Source organism: Vombatus ursinus, unplaced genomic scaffold (assembly GCF_900497805.2).
Source record: "Vombatus ursinus unplaced genomic scaffold, bare-nosed wombat genome assembly UNPS02008996.1, whole genome shotgun sequence".
In the NCBI taxonomy this organism is placed as follows: domain Eukaryota; kingdom Metazoa; phylum Chordata; class Mammalia; order Diprotodontia; family Vombatidae; genus Vombatus; species Vombatus ursinus.
The window spans coordinates 8,882,773-8,906,768 of record NW_020948774.1 but is presented as its reverse complement, the minus strand read 5'-3'; the positions used below and the strand labels follow the sequence as shown (position 1 = coordinate 8,906,768).

The window sequence follows — 23,996 nt, the reverse complement described above, 5'->3', positions numbered from 1 at the left end:
ACACATCTTCCTGAATGAATACAAAGTCTTTGCACTGAGTAGTTTTGGAAATGGGTTCTTCCAAAAGACTCCCTGAAGCTAGAGTGAGGAATGCCAACATCTACTATCTACCACTGTTTTCCACCCAACTGCTCTGCACCTTGTATGCAACTCTTGGCTGGATTTTCCTCAGGCATTACTAATCACTCCCAGTTGTCACCGGCACCCCCCCCATACTACCTTTCCAGCTCACCTCTTCCTTTGCATGGTCATGAACCTCATCTCCACTCCTCCTCATCTCGTATCATTCATATCCCTTCTGCCATAATCTCCTCTTTCATCTCAGTCTCACATGATGAGGTGGCCTTACTCCTAACTAATGCTCACCCCTCTATTTGCTCAAGTGATCCATTCCATCCCATCTTCTCCAACAGATTGCCCCTTTGTCACCCGCACTCTTATCACTTATTTTTACTCTCTCTCTGTTTAGGACTTCCTACAAACATGCCTATGTCTCCCCAGTTCTCAAAAAAAAAATCAAATTGCTCTTTCCATCCCTGATAGCTGTTGTCTACATCTCTTGCCCTTTATAGGAGGATGACCTAAGATTTTTAAATCTACCAATCCTGCTCCTAACCTCTCTCCTGACCTCTAATCTTGCATTTTCAACTGCCTTTCAGACATCTTGAACTGGATGTCCAGCAAACATTTTAAATTCAACATGCCTCCAAAGAAATTTATTATTGTTCCTTCTAAACCCTGCACACTCCTAACTTCCCCATTACTGTAGAGGTAAACACCATCCTCCCAACACCCCTGTCTCCTTAGTATCTTTCAGCCCTCCCCCAATCCAATCTGTTGTCAAGGCCTATTGATTTCATCTTTGCAACATCTCTCCTTTAACGTTGCCACCACTCTGGTGCAGGCCCTCATCACCTCATGCTTAGACTATTACAATAACTTGCTAGTGAGTCTGCCTGCCTTAAGTCTCTTCCCACTCAAATACACCCTCTATTCAGCCACCAGTCTTCTAAAGCCCACTCAATAACCTCCACTGGTCCCCAAATGCCTCCAGGATCAAATAAAAAAATTTCTGTTTGAATGCTCAAAGTCCTTCATAACATAGCCCATACTTATCCAGTCTTTTTACATCTTACTCCCCATCACATACTCTTCAATCTAGTGATCCAAGTCTTCTTGGTGTTCCCCAAACAAGACATTCCATCTCTCGGCTCCAGGCATTTTCTCTGACTATCCTCCATGGCTGAAATGCTCTCCCCTCATCTCTACCTACTGGCTTCCTTTAAGTCCCAACTAAAATCTCACCTTCTCACAGGAAGCTTTTCTCAACCTCTCTTAAATCTAGTGCCTCCACTCCCTATTTACTTGCTATTTATCCTGCATATAGCTTGTTTGTATATGTTTATTTTCTTGTTGTCTCCCACATAGATTATGAGCTCTTTGAAGAAAGGTACCATCTTTTGCATCCCTGTCACTTAGCACAGTGTCTAGCACATAGTAGACACATAATAAATGTGTATTGACTAACTGAGTGACTGATAAAAAAGAAAGAGCACTGGAACAAGAGATGATCAAGAAATCTAAGAAGAAATTATAATAAGTGCATTTTGCTAACACAGGTCCTCATATAAAAGTGTAGTTATAGAAGAACAACATAGGGAAAGCTTCTAGCACAGACCAGGAGTGATCCAGAAAAGACTTCATCCTGAAGCTACATGATAAGTCTGGAGGATCGGAGCCCTGATCTGTGTCCAACCAAGGAAACTGCAGAGGGCACCCATGTCACCATGAACTAGAGCTCAAAAGCTTGCAGGGTTCAGAACCAAGAATACAATGATTAGAGCATACCCTGGATAAGAATCTCTCCAGTAGAGGTGCATACACCAACTCTGATGCAGGCTGCTTTGCACACACCAATTATGATGCAGCATAACTGACCCTAGTGCCTTGAGCCGTGAATATATTAGCCCTGGTATAAGCTGTCCTGTGTAGACTGCCCTAGAACATCAAGCTAATCAGCCATTCACTCTGGAGATACTTGTAATAACATGATGCTCATTAACCAGATGACAGACAGTGCAAACCTATGCCCCCTCCCCAAAAAAGATTCCACTATTCCTTCTAGAAGTTAATGGAGCGATGGAGACCAGCCAAGATGGTGGAATAGGAAGAAGTACAACTGAGCTCTCCCCTACAGCTCTTCTAAAAAGATCTAGTAAAGGCACCAGACTGAGTCCCATTTGGAAAATCCAAGATAAAATTCCAGTGAGTCACTTTCTTAATCCAAGGAGATAGACAAAAAGGTCTTCAGACATTCAGGGTCTAGCCAGGAACAGCTAAGTGGTACGCCAGATACAGTGCTGGGTCTAGAGTCAAGAAGACTCTTCTTCTTGAGTTCAAATCTGGCCTCAGACACCTACTAGCTGTATGACCCTGGGGAAGTCAGTTAACCCTGTTTGCCTCATTTTCCTCATCTTTACAATGATCTGGAGGAGGAAATTACAAACCACTCTAGTGTCTCTGCCAATAAAACCCCAAATGGGGTAATGAAGAGTCAGACACGGTTGAAAAATGACTGAACAACAACAATAAAGGCCAGGCACAGTCCACAGGGACTGAAAGAGAGCCATAGCTGTGAACCAGGGTGAAAAAGGTCCCAAGACCAGGCAGAGGAGCCTATCCTATACAGATTGGTAACTTTGTCATTAAAAATCCAGTTTTGAGTCACAGATCAAGTAAAGAAGTGAGGAAGGGTTTTGTACCTAAGGGTGGTGGCACAAGGTACTGAATAGTGGTGGGTTCTGGGCTATGAACAAATTCAGAAACAAGCAGCAGCTCTGTGGCTCTGACCATAGGAGCAGAACAAGACCTCAGATTCACTCACCAGCCTAGTCTGAAGCCTAGAGGGTAAACCAAAGCAAAGACTAAAGTTTAAAGTTCTTCATTCTTAACCTGTGGAGCTTCCCAACTGCCTAATGATGGCTGGACCCAGAAGTGATAACCTGTAATTCCAGCTATGTAGTTGTGTTGGTTAGACCCAAACTCAAGGCAACAACTTGGAGAACTCAGACCAGAAGGGCAGCAAGCAGACTTCACCCTGGATCAGACAAATTTGGGAGCACTTGAAAACTTGCAAAAGCCCAGCCTGAGCTATCTCTGAAATTCTGGAATAACACAACACTCAAGACCCAAGAAAACTGCAGCAAGAGCCAGGAAAAAACAATCTCAGCCTAGATCTTCCTTCTATGAGTTTATGGAGTCCAATCCTAATATGAAGTCTCAATTCAGGAATAGGCTAAAATAATAGGCAAACAAAAAAGAATCCCAGAAACATCTAAGATACAGCTCAAAAGATGAGAATGTCTAAAAAAATCTATAAATGAATGCTCAAAAACAAAATCCACATCTTGGACATAAGGTTAACTAGAAATTCTTGAAGAAATGAAACAAAAGTTCTGTGAGGGTTTTTTTGAGAAATTTTAAATTATTTTATAAACAAAATGAGTGTAAGAGGAGGAAAAATGGAAAGCTATGGAAGAAAAAATTGGAAAGAAATGTAACAGCTTTCCAGAGTTACAAAATCTTACCCAAGCAATAGAATCTCTGAAAATTAGAATGGAACAAATGGAAGTTAGTGAATCTATGAGACAACAAGAAATGTTAAAACAAAATAAAAAGGGAGGGGGTCAAAAATAGAAGAAAAGATAAGGTATCCCATATCTAAAACAATTGACCAGAAAAACAGATCAAAGAGAAAAAATTAAAGGATCCCTGAATTACCAGAAATCCATGACAAAAAGAAGACATCATATTTCAAGAAATTATTTTTCAAATTGTCCAAATATCTCAGAACCATGGGAACACTTTTTAAAACATTTAAAATTTTTAAAAACTCATTTTAAAATGTGTCTATCAGATATCCTAAGTATGTTATACTATAGTCTGTAGTTATTTTAAGTGGAATTTCTCTTTCTATCTATTCCTGTTGAGTTTTATTAGTGATAAATAGAAATGCTGATGATCTCTGTGGATTTTTTTTATACCATACAACATTCCAAAAGTTACTGTTTCAAATAATTTTTCCTCTCTAGAGTTCTCTAAATAAACCATTTTATCATCTGAAAAATTATGCTTATTCCTTCAAATCCTCCTACTTGTCTTACTGCTATCACTAGCAATTCTTTTTTAAAAAAACATATTTTATATTTCATTAAATATTTCCCAATTACATGTAAAAAAATTTTAACATTCATTTAAAAAAATTTTTAGTTCCAAATTCTCTCCCTTCTTCCTGCTCGCCACTCCTTAAGAAGGCAAGCAATTTGATATTGATTACACATGTGATGTCATGCAAAGCATATTTCTATATTAGTCCTGTTGCAAAAAAAAACTGCACACTAAAAAACTAAAACAAGAAAAATAAAGAAAATTTCAAAAGTATGCTTCAATCTGCCTCAGTACTCTAACTGGAGCGGGATAATATTTTTCATCACAAGTCTTCAGAATTGTCTTGATCAAAGTAACCAAGTCTTTCACAGTTGATTATCATTGATTGCCGTTATTGTGTGCAATGTTCTGGTTCTGCTCACTTCACTCTGAATGAGTTCACATAAGTCTTCCTGGATTTTTTCTGAAACTATCTTGCTTGTCATTTCTTCTAGAACAATAGTATTCTATCATAATCATAAACCATAATTTGTTTAGTCATTCCCTAACTGATGATCCCCTTGATTTCCAGTTCTTTGCCACCACAAAAAAAAAAACCTGCTTTAAATATTTTGGTTCAAATAGGTCCTTTTCCTTTTCCTGATGAAAAGACCAGAGCTGAATAGAAAATTTGACTTTCAAATACAAGACTCAAGAGAAACATAAAAAGGTAAACAGGAAAGAGAAATCATAAGGGATTCAATAAGATTAAACTGTTTACATTCTTACATGGGAAGTCACTTGCAACTTATTAGAACTTTCTCATTACTAGGGCAGTTAGAAGTATACATAAAGAGCACGAGTGTGAGTTGAATATGATGGGATAATATCTAAAAAAAATAAAACTGGGGATGAGAAAGAAGAATGCACTGGAAGAAGGGGAAAAGGAGAGGTAGACTGGGACAAATCATTAAAAGAGGCTCAAAAGAGCTTTTACATTGGAGGAGAAGATGTAGGGGGTGGGAGCACTTGAACCTTATTCTCTTCAGATTTGGCTCAAAGAAGGAATAACATACAAACTCAGTTTGGAACAAAATCTATCTTACCCTATAGGAAAGTAGGAGAGGAAGGGGATAAGAGAAAGGGGGTGGAATTGGTAAAGGGAAGGGCAGATTGGGGAAGGTGGTAGTTAGAAGCAAAATGATTTTAAGAATAGACAGGGTGAATCGAAAGAGAGAGTATGACAAATGATGGGGCGGGGGAATAGGATGGCAGGAAAGACAGTAACCATAATTGTGGAAAAAACGTTTACAGCAAGTTTCTTTGAAAAAGGCCTCATTTCTCAAATATAGAGAAAGCTGAGTCAAATTTATATAAATAAGAACCATTCCCCAACTGATAAATGGTCAAAGGATATGAATAGTTAGTTTTCAGAAAAAGTAATCAAAGCTATCTGTAGTCATATGAAAAAAAAATGTTCTAAATCACTATTGATTCAAGAAATGAAAATTAAAACAACTCTGAGGCACCACTACACAACCATCAGATTGGCTAATATGACAGAAAAAGAAAATAACAAATGTTGGAGGGGATGTGGGGAAATTGAGATAGTAATGCACTGTTGGTTGTTCCTTTGTGATGCTGGTAATTTGCTATTCCTTCTACTTTTTAAAAACAAACAAGCATCTAGTTTTATTCATTTATCAAATAGTTTTGCTTTGATTTTGTTCATCTTTTCAATTTTCAAAATTTCAATTTTAATGTTTATTCAAGTTTTTTTTAATTGTGAGTTATCTGGGTTTTTTTTTTAGTTGCATGCTTGATTAATCAGTTTTTTCTATCTTTTGATTATAAAATTATACTAAAATATAAAATTTTCCCTGAAGATTGCTTTGACTGAATCCCTCAAATTTTGGTATGTCATCTCCTTGTTGTAATTATCTTTAATGGAATGATTTGTTGTTTTCATTCTTTCTTCTTTTACCTATCTATTCTTTATTATCAATATATTTATTAATTTCTTCCATGACCCTTTATTGAATGCAAATTTTACTGGATTATGGTCAGTAAAAGATATGTGTAATTGTTCTACTTTTCTATATTTCTCTTTGAGATTTTTTTGTCCTAATACATGGTCAATTTTTGTAAAGAAACCATGAGAAATATAGATACTCTATCCTATTTCTTTTCAGTAATCACCACAGATCTGTCATATCTAATTTTTCTAAAATTCTATTTAAGTCTTTAACTTCTTTCTTGTTTATTTTTTTGGTTAAAGTCATCTAGGTCTGAATTACATTTAGTGGAAATATGTTTAATATGATCATATATGTATAATTATTATATATATTTATTTATACATTTATACATATACAATATAATATCAGATTGCTTGCCATGTTGGGGAGGTGGAAGGAAGAAAGGGAAGGAGAAAAAAAATTGGAACTCAAATTTCTTACAAAAGTGGATGTTGAAAACTATCTTTACATGTAATTGGGGAAAAAATACTATCAAATGGAAAAATAAAATTAAAAAAAAGAATTGCATTTAGTTCCCTGATTAGTATAGGTTTACTATATATTTCTCTTTGTAAGTTTTTTTTTTTTTTTAGGCAATTGGGGTTAAGAGCCCAGGGTCACACAGCTAGTAGGTGTCAAGTGTTTGGTCTGAGGCCGGATTTGAACTCAGGTCCTCCTGACTTCAGGGTCGGTGCTCTATCCACTGTGCCACCTCGCTGCCCTCTCTTTGTAAGTTATTTAGTACTTCCTGTAACTATTTATATTATATGCCATTGTTTGTATGAACATTAAGTATTGAAATTAATTCATTCTTATGGTACTTTTCAGATAATGTAGTTTCCCTGCTTATTTCTTTCAATCAAGTATGTTTTTACCCTCTGCTTTTTTTTTCTTAACTTCAGTTAAAGGATAATATATTTTACTCAGCCCCTTATTTTAATTCTGTGTGAATATTTATGTTTCAAGTCTGTTTTTTTTTTGAAAACAACATATTGTGGATTTTACTTTCTAATTCATTTTGCTGTTCTTTTCAATTTCATAAGTTCATTAATTTAAAAAGAAGCAAAAAATAAATTGCTGCCTTTAAGGATCTTAAAATCTAATGGGGGGTGGGCAGCTAGGTGGCACAGTGGATAGAGCACTGGCCCTGGAGTCAGGAGGACCTGAGATCAAATCCGGCCTCAGACCAAACACTTGACACTTACTAGCTGTGTGACCCTGGGCAAGTCACTTAACCCCAATTGCCTTAAAAAAAAATCTAATGGGAAAAAACAAACACACAAATATATACAAGCTATATACAGGGAAAATAGGAAATAATTAAAAGAAAGAAGGCATTAGAATTAAGAGGGGTTGGGAAAGCCTTTCTGTTGAAAATGAGATTTTAGTTGGGATTTGGGAAAAGGAAAAAAAAAAACAAACAAGGGAGCCAGCAAGTGGAGATGAGGAAAAAAGAGCATTCCAGGCTTGAGGAGCAGTCAGAGAAAATATCCAAGTTTAGGTGGAGCTAAGATGGCAGAGAAAAGGCAGTGACTCACTTAAGCTCTCCCCAAAAGCCCTCAGAACACTTTTAAATAATGCCATAAAACAATTACTGGAGTAGCAGAACCCACAAAAGGACAGGGCAAAATAATTTTCCAGCCAAAGACAATTTAGAAGATCAGCAGGAAAGCTCTGTCACACCTGGGTGAGAGGGGATCATAATCTAGCATAAGCTGCACCAGTGCAGACTGGTCCCCAGCAAACCAGGAGCAGGCCTTAGGAGCCATTGAATCAGCAGCAGCAGCATCTGCTTCCAGAGATCTCAGCCCACAGATGGTAAGGGGATTGAACAACTTATCAGCAGGAGATTACAGGGGTCTCTTTGCTGGTATTGGGGCAGAACTCTGTTGCTTTGCCCATACTCAGATCTGGGTCACAGTCCTGGGTGGCAATACCAGGGTGAGGAAGAGCACTAGCATACCAAAACTTGTAGGCACAGTGAAGCAAGGACCCTTGTCATAGTTCCAGGGCAGAAAAGAGTGCTTGTGGTCATGCCAACTTGGGAGAACTGAAAACTTAGAAGTCCCTAGAAGTAACTCTGAAAACAGCTGTACAAACCTCTGAAGCTTGGGACAGTGCTTTCTCCACCCTGGAAGCAGAGCTCCCCTTTAACAAAGAGTTAAAAGTCAAGAAATAAAATGAAAAATGAGCAAAAGACAAAAAATATCCTGACCATAGAATGTTACTGTGGTGACAAAGAAGATCAAAAAACCCACTCAGAAGAAAATAATAAAGTCAAATCTCCAACATCCAAAACCTTAAAGAAAATTATGAATTAATCTCAGGCCATGGAAGAGCTCAAAAAGGATTTTGAAATCAAGTAAGAGATGGAGAAGAAAAATTGGGAAAAGAAACGAGAGTGATGCAAGAAATTCATGAAAAATGGATCATCAGCTCGGTAAAGGAGAAACAAAAAATACTGAAGAAAATAACACCTTAAAAATAGAATATGTCAAATGGTAAGAGGCACAAAAAGCTAATGAGGAAAAGAATGCTTTGAAAAGTAGAATTGGCCAAATGGAAAAAGGGGCACAAAAATTCACCAAAGAAAAAAACTCCTTAAAAAGTAGAACTGGCCAAATGTAAAAGGAGGTAAAAAAAAAAAAAGCCTCACTGGAGAAAATAATACTTTAAAAATTAGAATTGAGCAAATAGAAGTAAATGACTACGAGAAATAAAGACATAATAAAATGAAACCAAAAAAATGAAAAAAATGGAAGACAATGTGAAATATCTGATTGGAAAAATAACTGACCTGGAAAATAGATTGAGGAGAGATAATTTAAAAATTATTAGACTATCTGAAAGTCATAATAAAAAAAATCCTAGACATCATCTTTCAAGAAATTATCAAGGAAAACTACCCTGATATTCTAGAACCAGAAGGTAAAATAGAAATTGAAAGAATCCACCATTCACTTCCTGAAAGAGATCCCAAAATGAAAACTCCCAGGAATAGCGTAGCCAAATTTCAGTGCTACCAGATCAAGGAGACAATATTGCAAGCAGTCAGAAAAAAATAATTCAAGTATTGTGGAGTCACAGTCAGGAAAACACAAGATTTAGCAACTTTCACATTAAAGGATCAGAGGGCTTGGAATAAGATATTCCAGAGGGCAAAGGAGTTAGGATTACAACCAAGAATCATCTGCCCAGCAAAACTGAGTATAATCCTTCAGGGGAAAAATGAACATTCATTGAGATAGAAGACTTCCAAGCATTCTTGATGAAAAGACCAGAGCTGAATAGAAAATTTGACTTTCAAATAGAAGACTCAAGAGAAGCATAAAAAGGTAAGCAGGAAAGGGAAATCATAAGGGACTGAATAAGGTTAAACTGTTTACATTCCTCCATGGAAAGATGTTACTTGTAACTCACAAAAACTTTCTCATTATTAGGCAGTTAAGAGTATATATAAAATATTTATAGCAGCTCTTTTTGTGGTGGCAAAGAATTGGCAATTGAGGGGATGCCCATCAATTGGGGAATGGCTGAACAAATTGTGGTATATGCATGTAATGAAATACTATTGTGCTATAAGAAATGATGAGCAAGCAGACTTCAGAAAAACCTGGAAAGACTTTTATGGACTGAGCTTAGTGAAGTGAGCAGAACCAGGAGAACATTGTACACAGTAACAGCCATGTTGTGTGATGACTAATGTTGATAGACTTAGCCCTTTGCAGCAATGCAAGGATCTAAGACATCTCCAAAGGTCTCATGATGGAAAATCTATCCACATCCAAAGAAAGAACTATGGAGTTTGAATGCAGATCAAAGCATACTATTTGCTATTTTTTTTCTTCTGTTGTGTTTTGTTTCCTCTTTCTGGTGGTTCCTCTATTGGTTCTAATTCTTATTTACAACACCACTAATGTGAAAATATGTTCAGTAGGAATGTATATGTATAGCATATATCAGATTGCATGCCGTCTTGGGGTGGGAGGTGGGGAAGAAGGGAGAGAAAAATTTTAAACTCAAAAGCTTATAGAAGTGATTGTTGATAAATCAAAAGAAATAATAATAATAAAAGAAAAAAGAGTATATATAGATAGAGGGCACAGGTGTGAGTTGAATATGGAGGGATGATATCTAAAAAAAATAAAATTAAGGGGTGAGAAAGATGAATGTACTGGGAGAAAGGGAAAGGGAGTGATAGAATGGGCTAACTTATCTCACATAAAAGAGGCAAGAAAAAGGTTTTACAGGGGTAGCTAGGTGGCGCAGTGGATAGAGCACCAGCCCTGAAGTCAGGCGGACCTGAGTTCAAATCCAGCCTCAAACCAAACACTTGACATGTACTAGCTGTGTGACCTTGGGCAAGTCACTTAACCCCAATTGCCTAAAATAAATAAATAAAATAAAGAATGTGTTTTTAAAAAAAAGCTTTTACAGTGGAGAGGAAGATGGGGGATGGGAAAAGGTGGAGTGAGTGAACCTTACTCTCATCAGAATTGGTTCAAGGAAGGAATAACATACACTCAGTAACATTCAATTGGGTATGGAAATCTATTTTACTCTATGGGAAAGTATGAAGGAAAGGGATAAGAGAAGGGGGGTGATAGAAGGGATGGCAGACTCGGGGAGGGGGTAGTCAGAAGCAAAACACTTTTGAGAAGGGATAGGGTGAAAGGAGAGAGAGACTAGAATAAACAGGGGGATAGAATGGAGGGAAATACATTTGGCAATCATAACTGTGAAAAAAAACTTGAAGCAAGTTTGTCAGATACAGGCCTCAATTCTCAAATATATAGAGAACTGAGTCAAATTTATAAAAATAGAAGCCATTCCTCAATTGATAAATGATCAAGAGATATGAACAGTTTTCAGATGAAGTAATCAAGGATAACTATAGCCATATGAGAAGGTGTTCTAAATCACTATTGATGGGAGAAATGCAAATAGAAACAATTCTAAAGTACTGCCTCATACTTATTAGATTGACTAATACAACAGAAAAGGAAAATTACAAATTTTTGAGGGAATGTGGGAAAAATGAGACATTAATGCATTGTTAGTGGAGTTGTGAACTAATTCAACCATTCTCTAGAGCAATTTGGAACTATGACCAAAAGGCTATAAAACTGTGCATACCCTTTGACCTAGAAATGCCGCTACTAGGTCTGTATCTAAAAAGAGATTTTAAAAAAGGGGAAAAGGGCCTTTATGTATGGAAATATTTATAGCAGCTCTTTTCTGGTGGCAGGGAGTTGGAAACTGGGAGGATGCCCATCAATTAGGGAATGGCTGAACAAATTGTGCTATGTAATTGTGATGAAATACTATTGTGCTACAAGAAATGATGAGCAGGATGCTATCAGAAAAACCTAGAAAGACTTACATGAGCTGATGCAAAGTGAAATGTATCATATACAAGGTAATAGTAATATTGTAAGATGATCAGCTGTGAATGAGTTAGCTATTCTCAGCAATACAATGATCCAAAACAACTTGGAAGGACTTATGATGAAAAATGCTATCCATCCCCTGGCAAAGAACTGATAGTGTCTGAATATAGATTGAAGCACACTTTTTTTTAACTCTATTTTTCTTGAGTTTCTTTTCTTTCTTTCTTTTTTTTGGTCTATGTTTTCTTTCACAACATGACTAATATGGAAACATGTTTTGCATGACTACACATGTATAACCTATATTAAATTGTTTACCTTCTCAATGAGGGATTTGGGAAAGGAGAGAAGCAACTCACAGTTTTAAAAACAAATGTTAAAAATGATTTTTACATGTAGTTGGGGAAAAATTCTAAATAATTTTTTTAAAGACTTATAAAGAAAAAAAATCCCCAAGGCAGAGAGATTGAGTGTCTTATTTAAAAAAGAGCAAGGAGGCCTTGTACAAGAAGAGGAGTATGGTAAAAGTAGCCTGAAAATGTAGTGGGGGTGGGGGGAGTAAACACATTATCCTTGTTTGGCCCTTTCAATGGCTTGAATATATTTACTGTTTTATATTTCTCTTGACTCCTGTGTTTGTATTTCAAATTTTCTACTCAGCCATGATCTGTAATGAAAAAATTCTTGGAATTCCCCTATTTCATTAAAGGTCCATTTTTTCTCCTTTAGAATTATATTCTAATTTTTTCTGGGTAATTTACTGGTGGTTGTAAAACTTTATCTTTTGCCTTCTAGAATATTATATTCCTAGTTTTTTTCTACTTTAGATTTGTAGCTGCCAAGTCTTGTATGATTCTGACTCTGACTCCTCCATACTTGGAACTCTTTCCTTTCGGTTTCTTGCAGCATTTTTTTTCTTTGATCTAGAAGCTCTGGATTTGGGTTATAATGTTATTTTCATTTTGGAGTTTATTTCAGGAGGTGACTAATAGAGTCTATACATTTTCTTTCTTTTCTTTTCTTTTTCTTTTTTTTGGGCAATTGGGGTTAAGTGACTTGCCCAGGGTCACACAACTAACAAGTGTCAAGTGTTTGGTCTGAGGTCAGATTTAAACTCAAGCCCTCCTGACTTCAGAGCAAGAGTCTATACATTTTCACTTTATTCCCTGGTTCTAAGACACCTGGGCAATTTTCTTTCATCATATCTTTTTTTTTTTCAAGTCCTTTAATATTTCACTTTTTAACAGCTTGAGGCACAAGCAACATTAAAAAGTTCATCTTTTATAAGATTGAAAGTTCTGTATAGTGCTTGCTTATGTAATAAACCAACATCCTTGAAATTTCTATAACATTTTATATTCTGAGCAACACCCTTGTGCACAGGTTGAATTAATAATGTAACAAACACAGGCATAATGATGGTAAAAATATTATACTCCATTTGGGTAATTGCTAAAATCATCTGATAGAATAACTCTGCTACCTTCAAGTAAACACATGTCCAAAATGTTCCTGATGCTTTGCACCAAGTATGAAATTATGAAACAGATCAAAAACATTTATCCATACAAAGAAACCTGTCTACCTCTGAAAGCTCAAGACTTTTCATTTCCAAAGGTTTTATCAAATGTGTATACAATTTATTCTTTTCTTAAAGGGGGTTGGTGGGAAACAGGAAAGGGGCACATTTAATTCACTTGAACATAACAGGCTTTGACATTACCAAAATGGACTGGGGTTTCATAAAAGATAAAATCCTTTAGGAAGAGAACATGGACCAATCCTACAAGTAGACATCTAAAAAAATTCAGAACACTATTCTCTACCTTCAAGAGCAATTATTTTTCAAAGATATTTAGCTTTCTAATGCCACATGTAACTAGCATTAAATTTGTACTTGCCTCCCAAAATACAATTATAATTTGCTAAAAAAAAATTCACTTTTCATTCTTTTGATGAACAATAAACAAGAAATAAGGAAAATATTCCCCCATCAGTTCACTAAAATATTTCTCACAAGGGCCCAATTTAACATATCCCTTTTGGGATCAGAAATAGTCAAGTACAAATGACTGTTTCTACTGGGCAGGCCTTGATGTCACAAGGATAATCTTTTGCTTTCCTGTATCCAAGTTTATCCCATTCTTGCCTTCTTTCTTTCACTTATGGGTGTTTGGATGATTTGTAACATAGAGTTGGTTTTCTAGTCCAGATCCTTGATTTTATCAGTGTAAGAAACTCCTGCTACAGAAACTCCACCACTATAACTTAGAATTTTTCCAAGATTTTTTTCTTTCCCTTCAGTGTTTAGGTGGTCTGCTCCACTCTACAATATTTCTATGATGCTTCATTTCTTCCAAAGAAGCTTGTACTTTGCATTTCCTTGTCTTAGCTCTCACCCCTCTTCCTCTAATTATCTGCAGCCTTGTTACAACACTTCTTTAACATGCTCAGAGCAGAAAGCTTGAGGAGCTTCACAAGAGCCTGATTCCCCTTTGCAGAATGGCCTCCCCTTCTCTACCATTTTTAGTCACCAAATCATCATTTTAAGGCCCTCAGTTCTTAAGATGATAAAACTAGAGGAGATTATAGAACAAGATTTCAATGCTACCGAAGAGAACATATGACTTTTTTTACAGAAAAGTTTTATAAACAGGTCATAGCAAATAATTGGGGCCACTCTATAGTTTAGAAAGACTTAAGACAGTGTTCAGTCTAGAATGTCCCAATATGTACCAGATGCTAGGCTTTAGTTTTCCAACTGGTTTGCCTATAGAAAAAGAGCTTGATCAGCCCAATCCCTCTCTGAAAAAGTCTTCATCCATAATGTCAAACCCTGGTCTTTCAATGCTCAAGAAAGTAAACAAAACAAAACAAAAACAAAAACAAAAACTAAGATTTGAAGGTGTAGAGGAGGAGAAATGAATGAAGACCATGGAGAAAAGTACAACAAAGTAAGGGGTAAATTAAACTTACTCTAAAATGTATCAGGGTTGGAAGAGACTTCGCCTTAGAAATCATCTAATCCAACACATACCTGAAAAGGAGTTCCAAAAAGGTCATACAGTCTCCAATTTAAAGACCTCCAATGATGGAGAATTCACAGTATCCTGAGATAAACCTACTAGTCTAATTTTGGATAGCCAATTGTCAGAAAATTTTTCTTCACTACTGATTTTTAAACTAAAAAGAAAAACTCATCAGGGTAATAGTAAAAGGCCAAGGAAACTATTTTGGAATATGTAATTAATATTTGTGACTGGTAAGACAAACATGTATGGAAAATACACCATAATTAAGTGACTTTGACAATGAGGAAGATAATAATAGAGCTGAAAAGAACTCAGATTACTTAATACAAATCTCTCATTTTCAGTGGTTCTGCTATAAAGGAGTCTGTCCTACACAATCATAGCTGTTAGTGGCAGAACAGAACTACAACACGTTTCTTTCTTTTTCTTTTTTTTTTTTTTTTGGCTAGGCAATGGGGTTAAGTGACTTGCCCAGGGTCACACAGCTAGCAGAACATGTTTCTTGACTGTTAACTAGTTCAGTGCTCTTTCCAATAACTATGATTTTCAAGATAAATATCCAGTACTCATAAACTTGTTTTAAATAAAATAATTTTCAAGGTTTTTTTTGGTTGTTGGTAGGTGTTGTCTTGTACACCAAAAATATCTCTTAAATGTATCCATGATTATCTTTATGAATAGGAAATACTTCATATCCAGTGACTTTCACAGCTTGTTAGCTTTGGTAAATTAAAGAAATAGTCATCAGTTTTCTACTATATTACAAAATATACTAAGATAAACCAAATCCACCCATTAGCTCCCTAATATGGAGGGCAGAGCTCTTTTTATTGCCTTAACTTTTATTTTTCAAAAATGATCACTGGGTATTTTTTAACATGTAGTAAGTAGCGTCATGTCATACGTATCTTACAACTGCATATTTTGGTAACAAATGAAATTAGTAATATTTAGATAATTCATAGTGTATTTATAAAATGAAATTTTTTATCAAAATATACTTCTCACGAAGATATATAAATAAAATCCAAGCAAATCCACATACACAAAGTTAGAATCAACTTTGGTAGATTTCAGTGCAATGCATAGTCCATAACTAGCATGTTTGTCCTTTCCCTCTATTGCTGCTCATCTTCTGGGCTAAGAATTATTTAAAAAAATTTTTATTAAGATTTTATTATGTTGACATGTTTCTCATTCCACATCATCTTCGGCCAAGCTCTGTACATTCACAATTGTCTGGCTAATTGTTGGCAGCTTAGTCAGAAGCTGGTGATGGAAGAGTCTGCTGTGAAACTTGCAAAAACTACTGTGGCTGCCCACAATGGCATTTGTCAAGTGGTCAACACCCTTTTCTTATTCACCTTGGGCTAGTAACTCCTCACCAAGCTGTATTTCTTCAAGAAAGAACTTCTGAACAGCTTCTGCATCTTTAAGGTCAGGTAACTTGGAAAGCCCAGCTCTCCCTTTAGCAAGCTTCTGTTTGTTTCTTCGCTCTCGGAGCCTGTTCTTCAAGTTGGGGTCGCTCCGTCTCTTGCGGTCGAAGCAAATACAGTAGCCGATGAAGAGGACCCCGCACACCCCGCCGGCGATCGCACCACTCCGGCTCACCATGTTTCCGGCCGCTGCTCGCTGTGGAGGTAGCAGCAGCGGCGCTGTCCCCCAAGGACCCCCAAGCCAGAGGAGTAGGCTAACTCCCCATCATTTCTTTTCTTTCTTTCTTTCTCCAGGGTCTCACCATCATTTCTTGAAATGTGGTTTGTAGGCTTTTTTTTTTCGGTCATGACTTTCAGGTAGTCCAATGATTCTTAAATTAATTCTCCTTACTGTGTTTTCCAATTCAGTTGTTTTTTATATGATATACTTCATATTTTCTTTTATTTTGACTTTGGTTTTTTTTTTTTGTTTGTTTGTTTTTTGGTGAGGCAATTAGGGTTAAGTGACTTTTCCAGGTTCGCACAGCTAGTGAATATCATGTGTCTGAGGCTGGATTTGAACTGAGGTCCTCCTGACTCCAAGGCCGGTGCTCTATCCACTGCACCATATAGCTGCCCCTATTTCGACTTTGTTTTTTTAGAAATTTTTTGTTATTTCATAGAGCCATTTACTTCTATTTGGCATATTCTAATTTTCAATAGTGTGTTGCTTGGGTAAAGTTTTATACATCTGGCCCTAAATTGGTAATTCTTTTTTCCAACTCTTTCCTCTATAGCTCTCACTCTTTTCCATTTCTTTCCTCCAGTCCTCTCACTTAACCTATAAAATCACTTTTAATTCTTTTTTTAAACATCTTGCATCTTTTCTTTTATGAATTCCTGCTGCACTTTTGCCAAAGCTATGTTTTTCTTTGAGACTTTACTTGATGTTTTGAAGCAGTGATATACAATAAAATTTAATTCTCTGGCTCTCTGGTGAAAAAATACATATGTGACACACTTTTATGTTTAATCTATATAATTAACTTTTTTACCATCATTTTGTTAAGTCTAGACAATCAATAATAAATTAATCTCTGATTTTTAGTGTTAGCTAATTTTTGAGGTGTAAATTCTCACACTGAAAATTTAACAATTGGCTCTCACTAGCCAGTTCAAGCTGGCTCCAACAAATCCCTGTTTTGGTAGCATTCTCTTTTTCTGGGCTTTTAATAAAAAAATAGTAAATTCAGGAGAAATGAAGAGGCAGGCATGCTAATACTCTTGGTGGACTTATGAGTTGATTCACTCCTTTTGGTAAATAATTTTGATTGTGTAAGAAAAGTCACTAAAACATTCATATATCTTGACACAGTGATCCCACTACTGGACAGACAGAAAGAAAGGTTGCATACACATCAAAATTTTCATAGTAGAAATTTTTGTTGAAGTAGCAAAAACTGAAATCAATTAAGGTTTCCATCAATTGTGGAACAGCTTTTAAAATTGCATTACATATATTTAATGGAAAGTTTAAAATATATAAAGAATTCATAAAAACATGGGAAATCTTATATAGATTAAAGCAAAGAATGGAAAATAGAAAGAGGACAATATACACACTTATTAAAATATTGTAAATGAAAATCACATTTAAAAATAGCTTGACTCCAATTAGCCAATTTTGTCCAAGAACAGATGATGAAATACAATTTCTTTCTTTTGGCAAAGATGTGGGGAACAGCAGGTAAAAAACTTTGCATGTACTATCTATGAGGCTACTGTGGCATTTAACTATTTTGTCTTTTTTGCGGTGAACAGTTTTATGTGAGAGAGTTATACTAGGAAATACTGAAAGGCAACAATAAAACTTCTAAAACTAAGAATAATAATTTCATTGCTCCACTCAGTGTCATTGTAACAAAAGGTCTCTACAATCCTAAAAATGCTATATAAATGTAATTGTGGGTTGGCTTTCACATGCAGCATGTTGAATTGATACAATCCCATGTGTGGAAGGGTTAAGTGTCTTGCTTCCTGATTTGGAGCATGTAGAGACATTCTGTAACTGTTTTCAGTCTCCTAACTACCTTATTAAAAGAATTTCTGTGCTCTTGATTGTGTAGATAGCCAGAACCAGGGTGAATTCAGAAGGCATTGACTAGTAAAAGTGAAGCTTTCCTTAGCTCTGTCTTTCAGGCTTCTCTACAACTTATGTGAGAGAGGCAATGATGTAAGGGGGGATTCCTCCTCATCCAAGGCTGACCTTCGGCCTGTGAATAAAGGCCCCTATTCTTTGCTTCTTTTCTTTCATTCTTTTCTGTTTTAAGTGAAGAAGGTTGAGGTTGGCTACGACCTTATGAGTTTCAAAATGTTGGGAGAGTGAACCACTAGAAGCCTGGACACTGTAGTCCCTACCGGGATTTACTGAAAGCCTAATGATGATAAGGAATGAAGTGCTGAGTGGCTTATTTGATCCAACCTAGTGGAAGCAGGTATGCAGACTCGGCCGTGATACATATGGAAGTGAACTTGGTTGAGTGAATGATATGTAGGAAATGCATCAAGTCTGAGCCCACTCTTGCCAGGGATTGAGGTGGCACTGGGGAGAATGTGATCCTATACTGGATATTGGGGAGAAATGTTTGTACTTTCTATTCTTACTATATCTGCAAAGTAAATATTTCTTTGTAAAATCTAATTAATGTTAATTGATTAAATGAAACTGGGATACTAAACGTTGGTGGTTAACAGTGAGGAAGGAAAACCACAGAATATGGTCTCGAGGTGATGGCATTAAAGAAAGATACCCTCCTTTCCCTTCACAGTAAATCTAGATCTCTGAGGGCTTGGAATATATAGCCAGCTTTGATCTGAGAGAGTGAGTTCAGAATCATTGCTACATAAATGAGTTATTTTTATTATTGCTAACATAGCTAGTATTTACATAGCACTTTAAGGTTTAGAAAGCATTTTATATATGCTATCTCATTTTATCCTCACAAAAACCCTGGGAAGTAACTGCTATTATTATCCCCATTTTACAGATGAGGAAATTGAGGCTGGGGTCACACAGCTAGTAAATATCTAAGGCAACATTTGAACTCAGGTCTTCCTAACTCCAAGTCCAGCACTCTACCCACTGTGATGCCCCCTAACTGCCAAATTTAATGGCCTATTTTCAGTCCTCATTTATCTTTCCCTGTTTCCTCATGACTGAAACTTTGGCCTTATATTCGAGCCTTCCTTGCCTCTCAAATCTAAGCTGACACTCATTCTGCTCTATTTCACCTCTGCAACATCTTCTGTATATGCCCCCTCCTTTCTACTCCCATTGCCACTTCTAAGGAGTCTTCCCACCTCCAATCTCTTCCTACTCCACTCCTATTTCATGTGGCTACCAGAATCATCTTTCTTAGAAACAGATCTAGTCTTATCCTTCCTCTTCTTAAAATCTTTCTTACCAAGTAAAGTTCAGACTTCTTTTCTGGGCTTTCAAGACCTATCACAATCTGACGCTACCTTCCTTTGCAAGCTCATTTTATTTATAGACACTATGCTTCAACCAAACTAATCTAATCTGTCTCCTAAACGTTACCTACGTTTTCCTATTTCATTGGAAGGTATCTGCAGATGGAATGTATTAGATGTCTGAAATGAGGGTGAGAGAAAAGTCAAAGACATAAAGTCTTTAAGTTTGACTAAAGGGTATGATTAAGTGTCACCAATAGGACTAGACACATGGAGAGAAGGACAGGTTTAATGTGGAAAATAATGAATTCCTTTTGGAACATGTTGAGTTTAAAGTGCCGGTGGGACCTCCACGTCCAGCAATCAATTGGAACCTAAATTCTCCAGTCTATCCACCACTCATTTACCAACTTAATCTTGCCAAAATGGAGGTCTGACTATATCACACACCCCTTCCACACACACAAACACATACACACACCCATACGCGTCAATAAACTCCATTGGTTCCCTATTACTTACAGGATCAAATGTGAAATCTTTTGTTTAGCCTACTCCTGCCTTTCAAGTCTTTTTACAACTTGCTCCTGATCCAGTGACACTGGCTTCCTTGATGTTCCTCACACTGGATATTCCAATTTCCCAACTGCATTTTCATTTACTGTTACTCCATGCCTGGAATTCTCTCCCTTCTCATCTCTGTTTCCCTCCTGGCTTCTATTAAGTCCTCAGCTAAAGTCTTACCTTCTTCAAGAAGCCTTTTCCAATCATCTTTAATGCCAATGCCTTCCCTCTATTGATGATTTCCAATTTATCCTGCATATACCTTGTTTGTACGTAGTTGTTTGCATGTTGATAAATTAAATGATAAGCTTTTTGAGAGCAAGAACTGTGTTTGCCCTTTATTTGTATCCCCTGTGCTTAGCACAGTGTCTGGCTTTTGTTTTTTGTTCAGTCATTCAGTCACATCTAACTCTTTATGACCCCATAGACCCTTGCACACCAGGTCTTTCTATCTTCCGCTATCTTTCAAAGCCTGTTCAAGTTTGTGTTCATTGTTTCCAATGCTACTCATCTCATCCTCTGCAGTCCACTTTTCCTTTTGCCTTCAATCTTTCCCAACATCAGGGTCATTTCCAATGAGTCCCATCTTTTCTTTATATAGCCAAAGTATTTAAGTTTCAGCATCAGTATTTGTAGGTGCTTAATAAATAGTAATTGTCTGACTAAATCTATGTCCCTGACACTTTCATCCATCAATCCTTTTACTCTTCTTGAGCTATGTAGCATAACTTGAATTCCTTCATTACATGTCAGCCCTTCAATTATCTGAGGACAGATATCTTTTCATGTTTTCACTGTCTTCTCTTCTCCAGATAAAACACCTCCATTTCCTTCGACCAGGTCTTGTTTTGTTACCTTCTCTTGAATATACAGTGGTTTATCCACTTTATAGGAAGCAGGATAAAGCATATTTGGGCAGCAAATCCAAAATCCTGATCCCTAATTCTCAAGTTTAACCTGCACAGGAAACTTCTAAGAGCCAGACAGGCAAAGAGAGCTTTAAAAGGACTGGCAGGCTTTCTGAAACCAGATATAGCAGGCATGTGTCCCTAAATATCAGAACAGACACTATAATTACTCTGAAAAGCCTTTTAGTGAAACCAAGAACTATAAATAGCCATAAGAGCCCAAGCAAGTGGCTTTAGCCCATAGATTTCCTTCTAAAAATGCAGACCCATTTTAATTAAATTTGGAGAGGGCAGTTCTTCCCTGGACTTCACTTTGCTCCTGGAAAACACTGTGAGTAATTTCCTTTTTGTCAAGTATTTGGAGATTATCACTCACAGTGCTAAAGCTGGGAACATTGGGACAAGTTCTGTCCCATGCAGAGTATAATTAGCCATGCTGGAGAATCCCGGGGAGACAAAGAAGGTGCCCAGAAGGACCTGCCTCTGAAACCTCTGGGCAGGCAAGGCCGCTACTGGGATGCATTGCTAGATTTGGTCCTACATAATCTTTGTAATATAAATGAAGTCTCTTTTTGAAACTAATTGTACTTTCTTCTCACCACCACCCCTGAAGAGCAAGATGGGGATTATGGCTGTGCTCATGCTGCCTCTGCTACTTCTGGCAATCAGTGGGATCCTCTTCATCTACCAAGAAGTTTCCAGGCTGTGGTCAAAGTCGGCAGTCCAGAACAAAGTAGTTGTGATTACTGATGCCATTTCAGGGCTAGGCAAAGGTAAGTGCACTCTTCTCACTCAATTTTCTTTCTGTCCTCTGGGGTTGGGAGGAAGGGAAGAAGAGAGAGAAGGAAGAGGGAGGATAGGAAGGTGAGAGACATGGAAAATGCTCTTAAGGCAGAAACCAAGTATGCTTGTCTGTAGCACTCCATAAAGGATTTGGTGCAACACTATGAACAAAGTGTGGTAACAAAATAAAATGAAACATAACATAATAAGCAGATCAGAACTTTCACATGCACAGTATTAGGCCCCTTCAATAGAATCCTTTCACTGAGGCCACACACTCACTACAATGATACTGACATTTCTCAAAACATGTCTAAAATACTTCTTTGGGAATGTACCTCAATCATTACTACTCCAGAACTTCAGAAGATACCTGATATAAGCTGTAAGGGCACTGGGGGACTGCTTCCACAAAAAGAGATCACAACCTCCTTCACACCTTAATGTATAGCTTTTGGAAGTTGCTATGGCTGAAAAAAATCCATCAGTTGGTGAGCAGTCTTCTGGCCTAATTAGGCTGGTCCTCTGAAGAACCTGCTGGTACAGGGTCCATCACTTGGTCTCTGGTTGGAAGGTTTTCCAGCTTTGTAGTGCCTGCTGGGGCTTTTACTCTGCAAACTAGCCTGTAAGAACCCAGAGCTACCTCCAAGCAAGTGAGAGGGGTGTGTGTGTGTGTGTGTGTGTGTGTGTGTGTGTGTGAAGCTCATCAAGTTTACAGATATCAAGCTGGGAAGAACAGCTAATGTACCAGATGACAGAGTCAGGATCCAAAGGAAACTGGAAAGGATAGAGCATTGGGCTGCAAGACTAAATCTAACAGGGATAATAAACACTTAGGTTTTGGTACAAAACGTCAACTTCACAAGATACAATGGGAGAGGAATAATAATGCAGAAATTGTTCTGAAAAAGATTTTGTCATTAGAGTGGACATTAAGCTACATATGAGTCAGAAGTATAATGTGGCATGTGAAAAAAATTATTGATATGTTGAGCTGTATTAAGAGAGTCAGACCTTCTAGGAACAAGGCACATTAATTCCATCATATTCTACCCTCACAAATAGATCAGTTAACAAGCATTTATTAAGTACTTACTATGTGCCACATGCTGGCCATCCAAAACAAAAAAAAAAGCAAAACCAGTTCCTATTTTAAGGAGCTTACATTGTAAAGGGGAAGATAATTTATGGAAGTCAGCATACATGATAAATGCAGATTAAATGGAAGGTAATCTAAGGAGATTGCACTAGCAGCGGGGAGTCTAAGATAGGCCTCCCAAAGCAGACAATACTTGAATATAGTCTTAAATAGAGCCAGAGATGCTAAAAGTCAGAAGTTAGGAGGGAGAGCTTTCAAGGCATGGGAACACCAGTACAAGGTCATGGAAACAGGAAATAAAATGTCATGTACAAGGAATAGTAAGTATGCCAATATGGCTGAATCATAAAGTCAGTAGAGGTGAATAGAACGTAAGAAGTTTGGAAAGGGACGAAGGGGCCAGGTTGGAAAGAGGACTTTATATTTGATCCTAGCGGTAATAGAGAGCCACAGGTGTTTATTGAGCTTTGGAGAGGCATAGTCAGACCTTCACTTTAGGAGAATCACTTAATGATTCCTAATGGAGAATGGATTGGAGTGGGATTAATTTGGGATTGGGAGACCAATTAAAAGCTTATTGCAATTGTCCAGGTGAGAGGTGATAAGAGCTTGAACTACAGTGGTGGTTGTGTGAATGGAAAGAAGGGTGTATGGGAGATATTATACATGATTTGATAACTAATTGTCTCTGAGTGGTGAGCAAGACTCCGCAATGAGTAATAGGGAATCAATCATGGAGGAGAAAGTAGGATTGCCATGATGTCATGAGGGTCCAATTGAAATTAGCTGTGTCAGTATAGTTTTCTCACTTCCTACAATTCCATTCAATAGTACATGAACAGGAGCAAAGAATTATGGGAGTAAATCAGGGTTGGGCTTTATAGTCCACAATAGGGCGAGAGAACAAGGCGTTCAAGAGTAGAAGATAGCATAGGGTTGATTTGGTTCACCAAGGAGTTGAAATAGAAAAAGGAGGAAAGTATAGCCATTGTAAGGAGTAAAGAAAACTGAAAGATGGAGGGATTGGAGCTCATGGTGAAGACCTCATGTGGAGTTATGTGTTAAGTTCTGGGTGCAATGGTTTAAGAAAGAAAAGAAGGAAAGAAGGAAGGAAGGAAGGAAGGAAGGAAGGAAGGAAGGAAGGAAGGAAGGAAGGAAGGAAGGAAGGAA

General features: G+C 37.1%; 1 protein-coding gene and 1 pseudogene across 1 annotated transcript in view; one reads left to right on the top strand and one right to left on the bottom strand.

The window, feature by feature from the left end:
- Positions 1–15,746: 15,746 nt before the first annotated feature.
- On the bottom strand, positions 15,747–16,200 carry LOC114034377 (annotated as a pseudogene).
- A 5,357-nt stretch (positions 16,201–21,557) lies between these two features.
- Positions 21,558–23,996, top strand: part of DHRS7C (dehydrogenase/reductase 7C) — a 58,439-nt gene continuing 56,000 nt past the window's right edge. Inside the window, exon 1 of the mRNA XM_027850058.1 lies at positions 21,558–21,717. Within this exon, the coding sequence (XP_027705859.1) occupies positions 21,564–21,717 (154 nt within the window). The 5' untranslated portion in view covers positions 21,558–21,563. The remainder of the gene's footprint in view (positions 21,718–23,996) is intronic.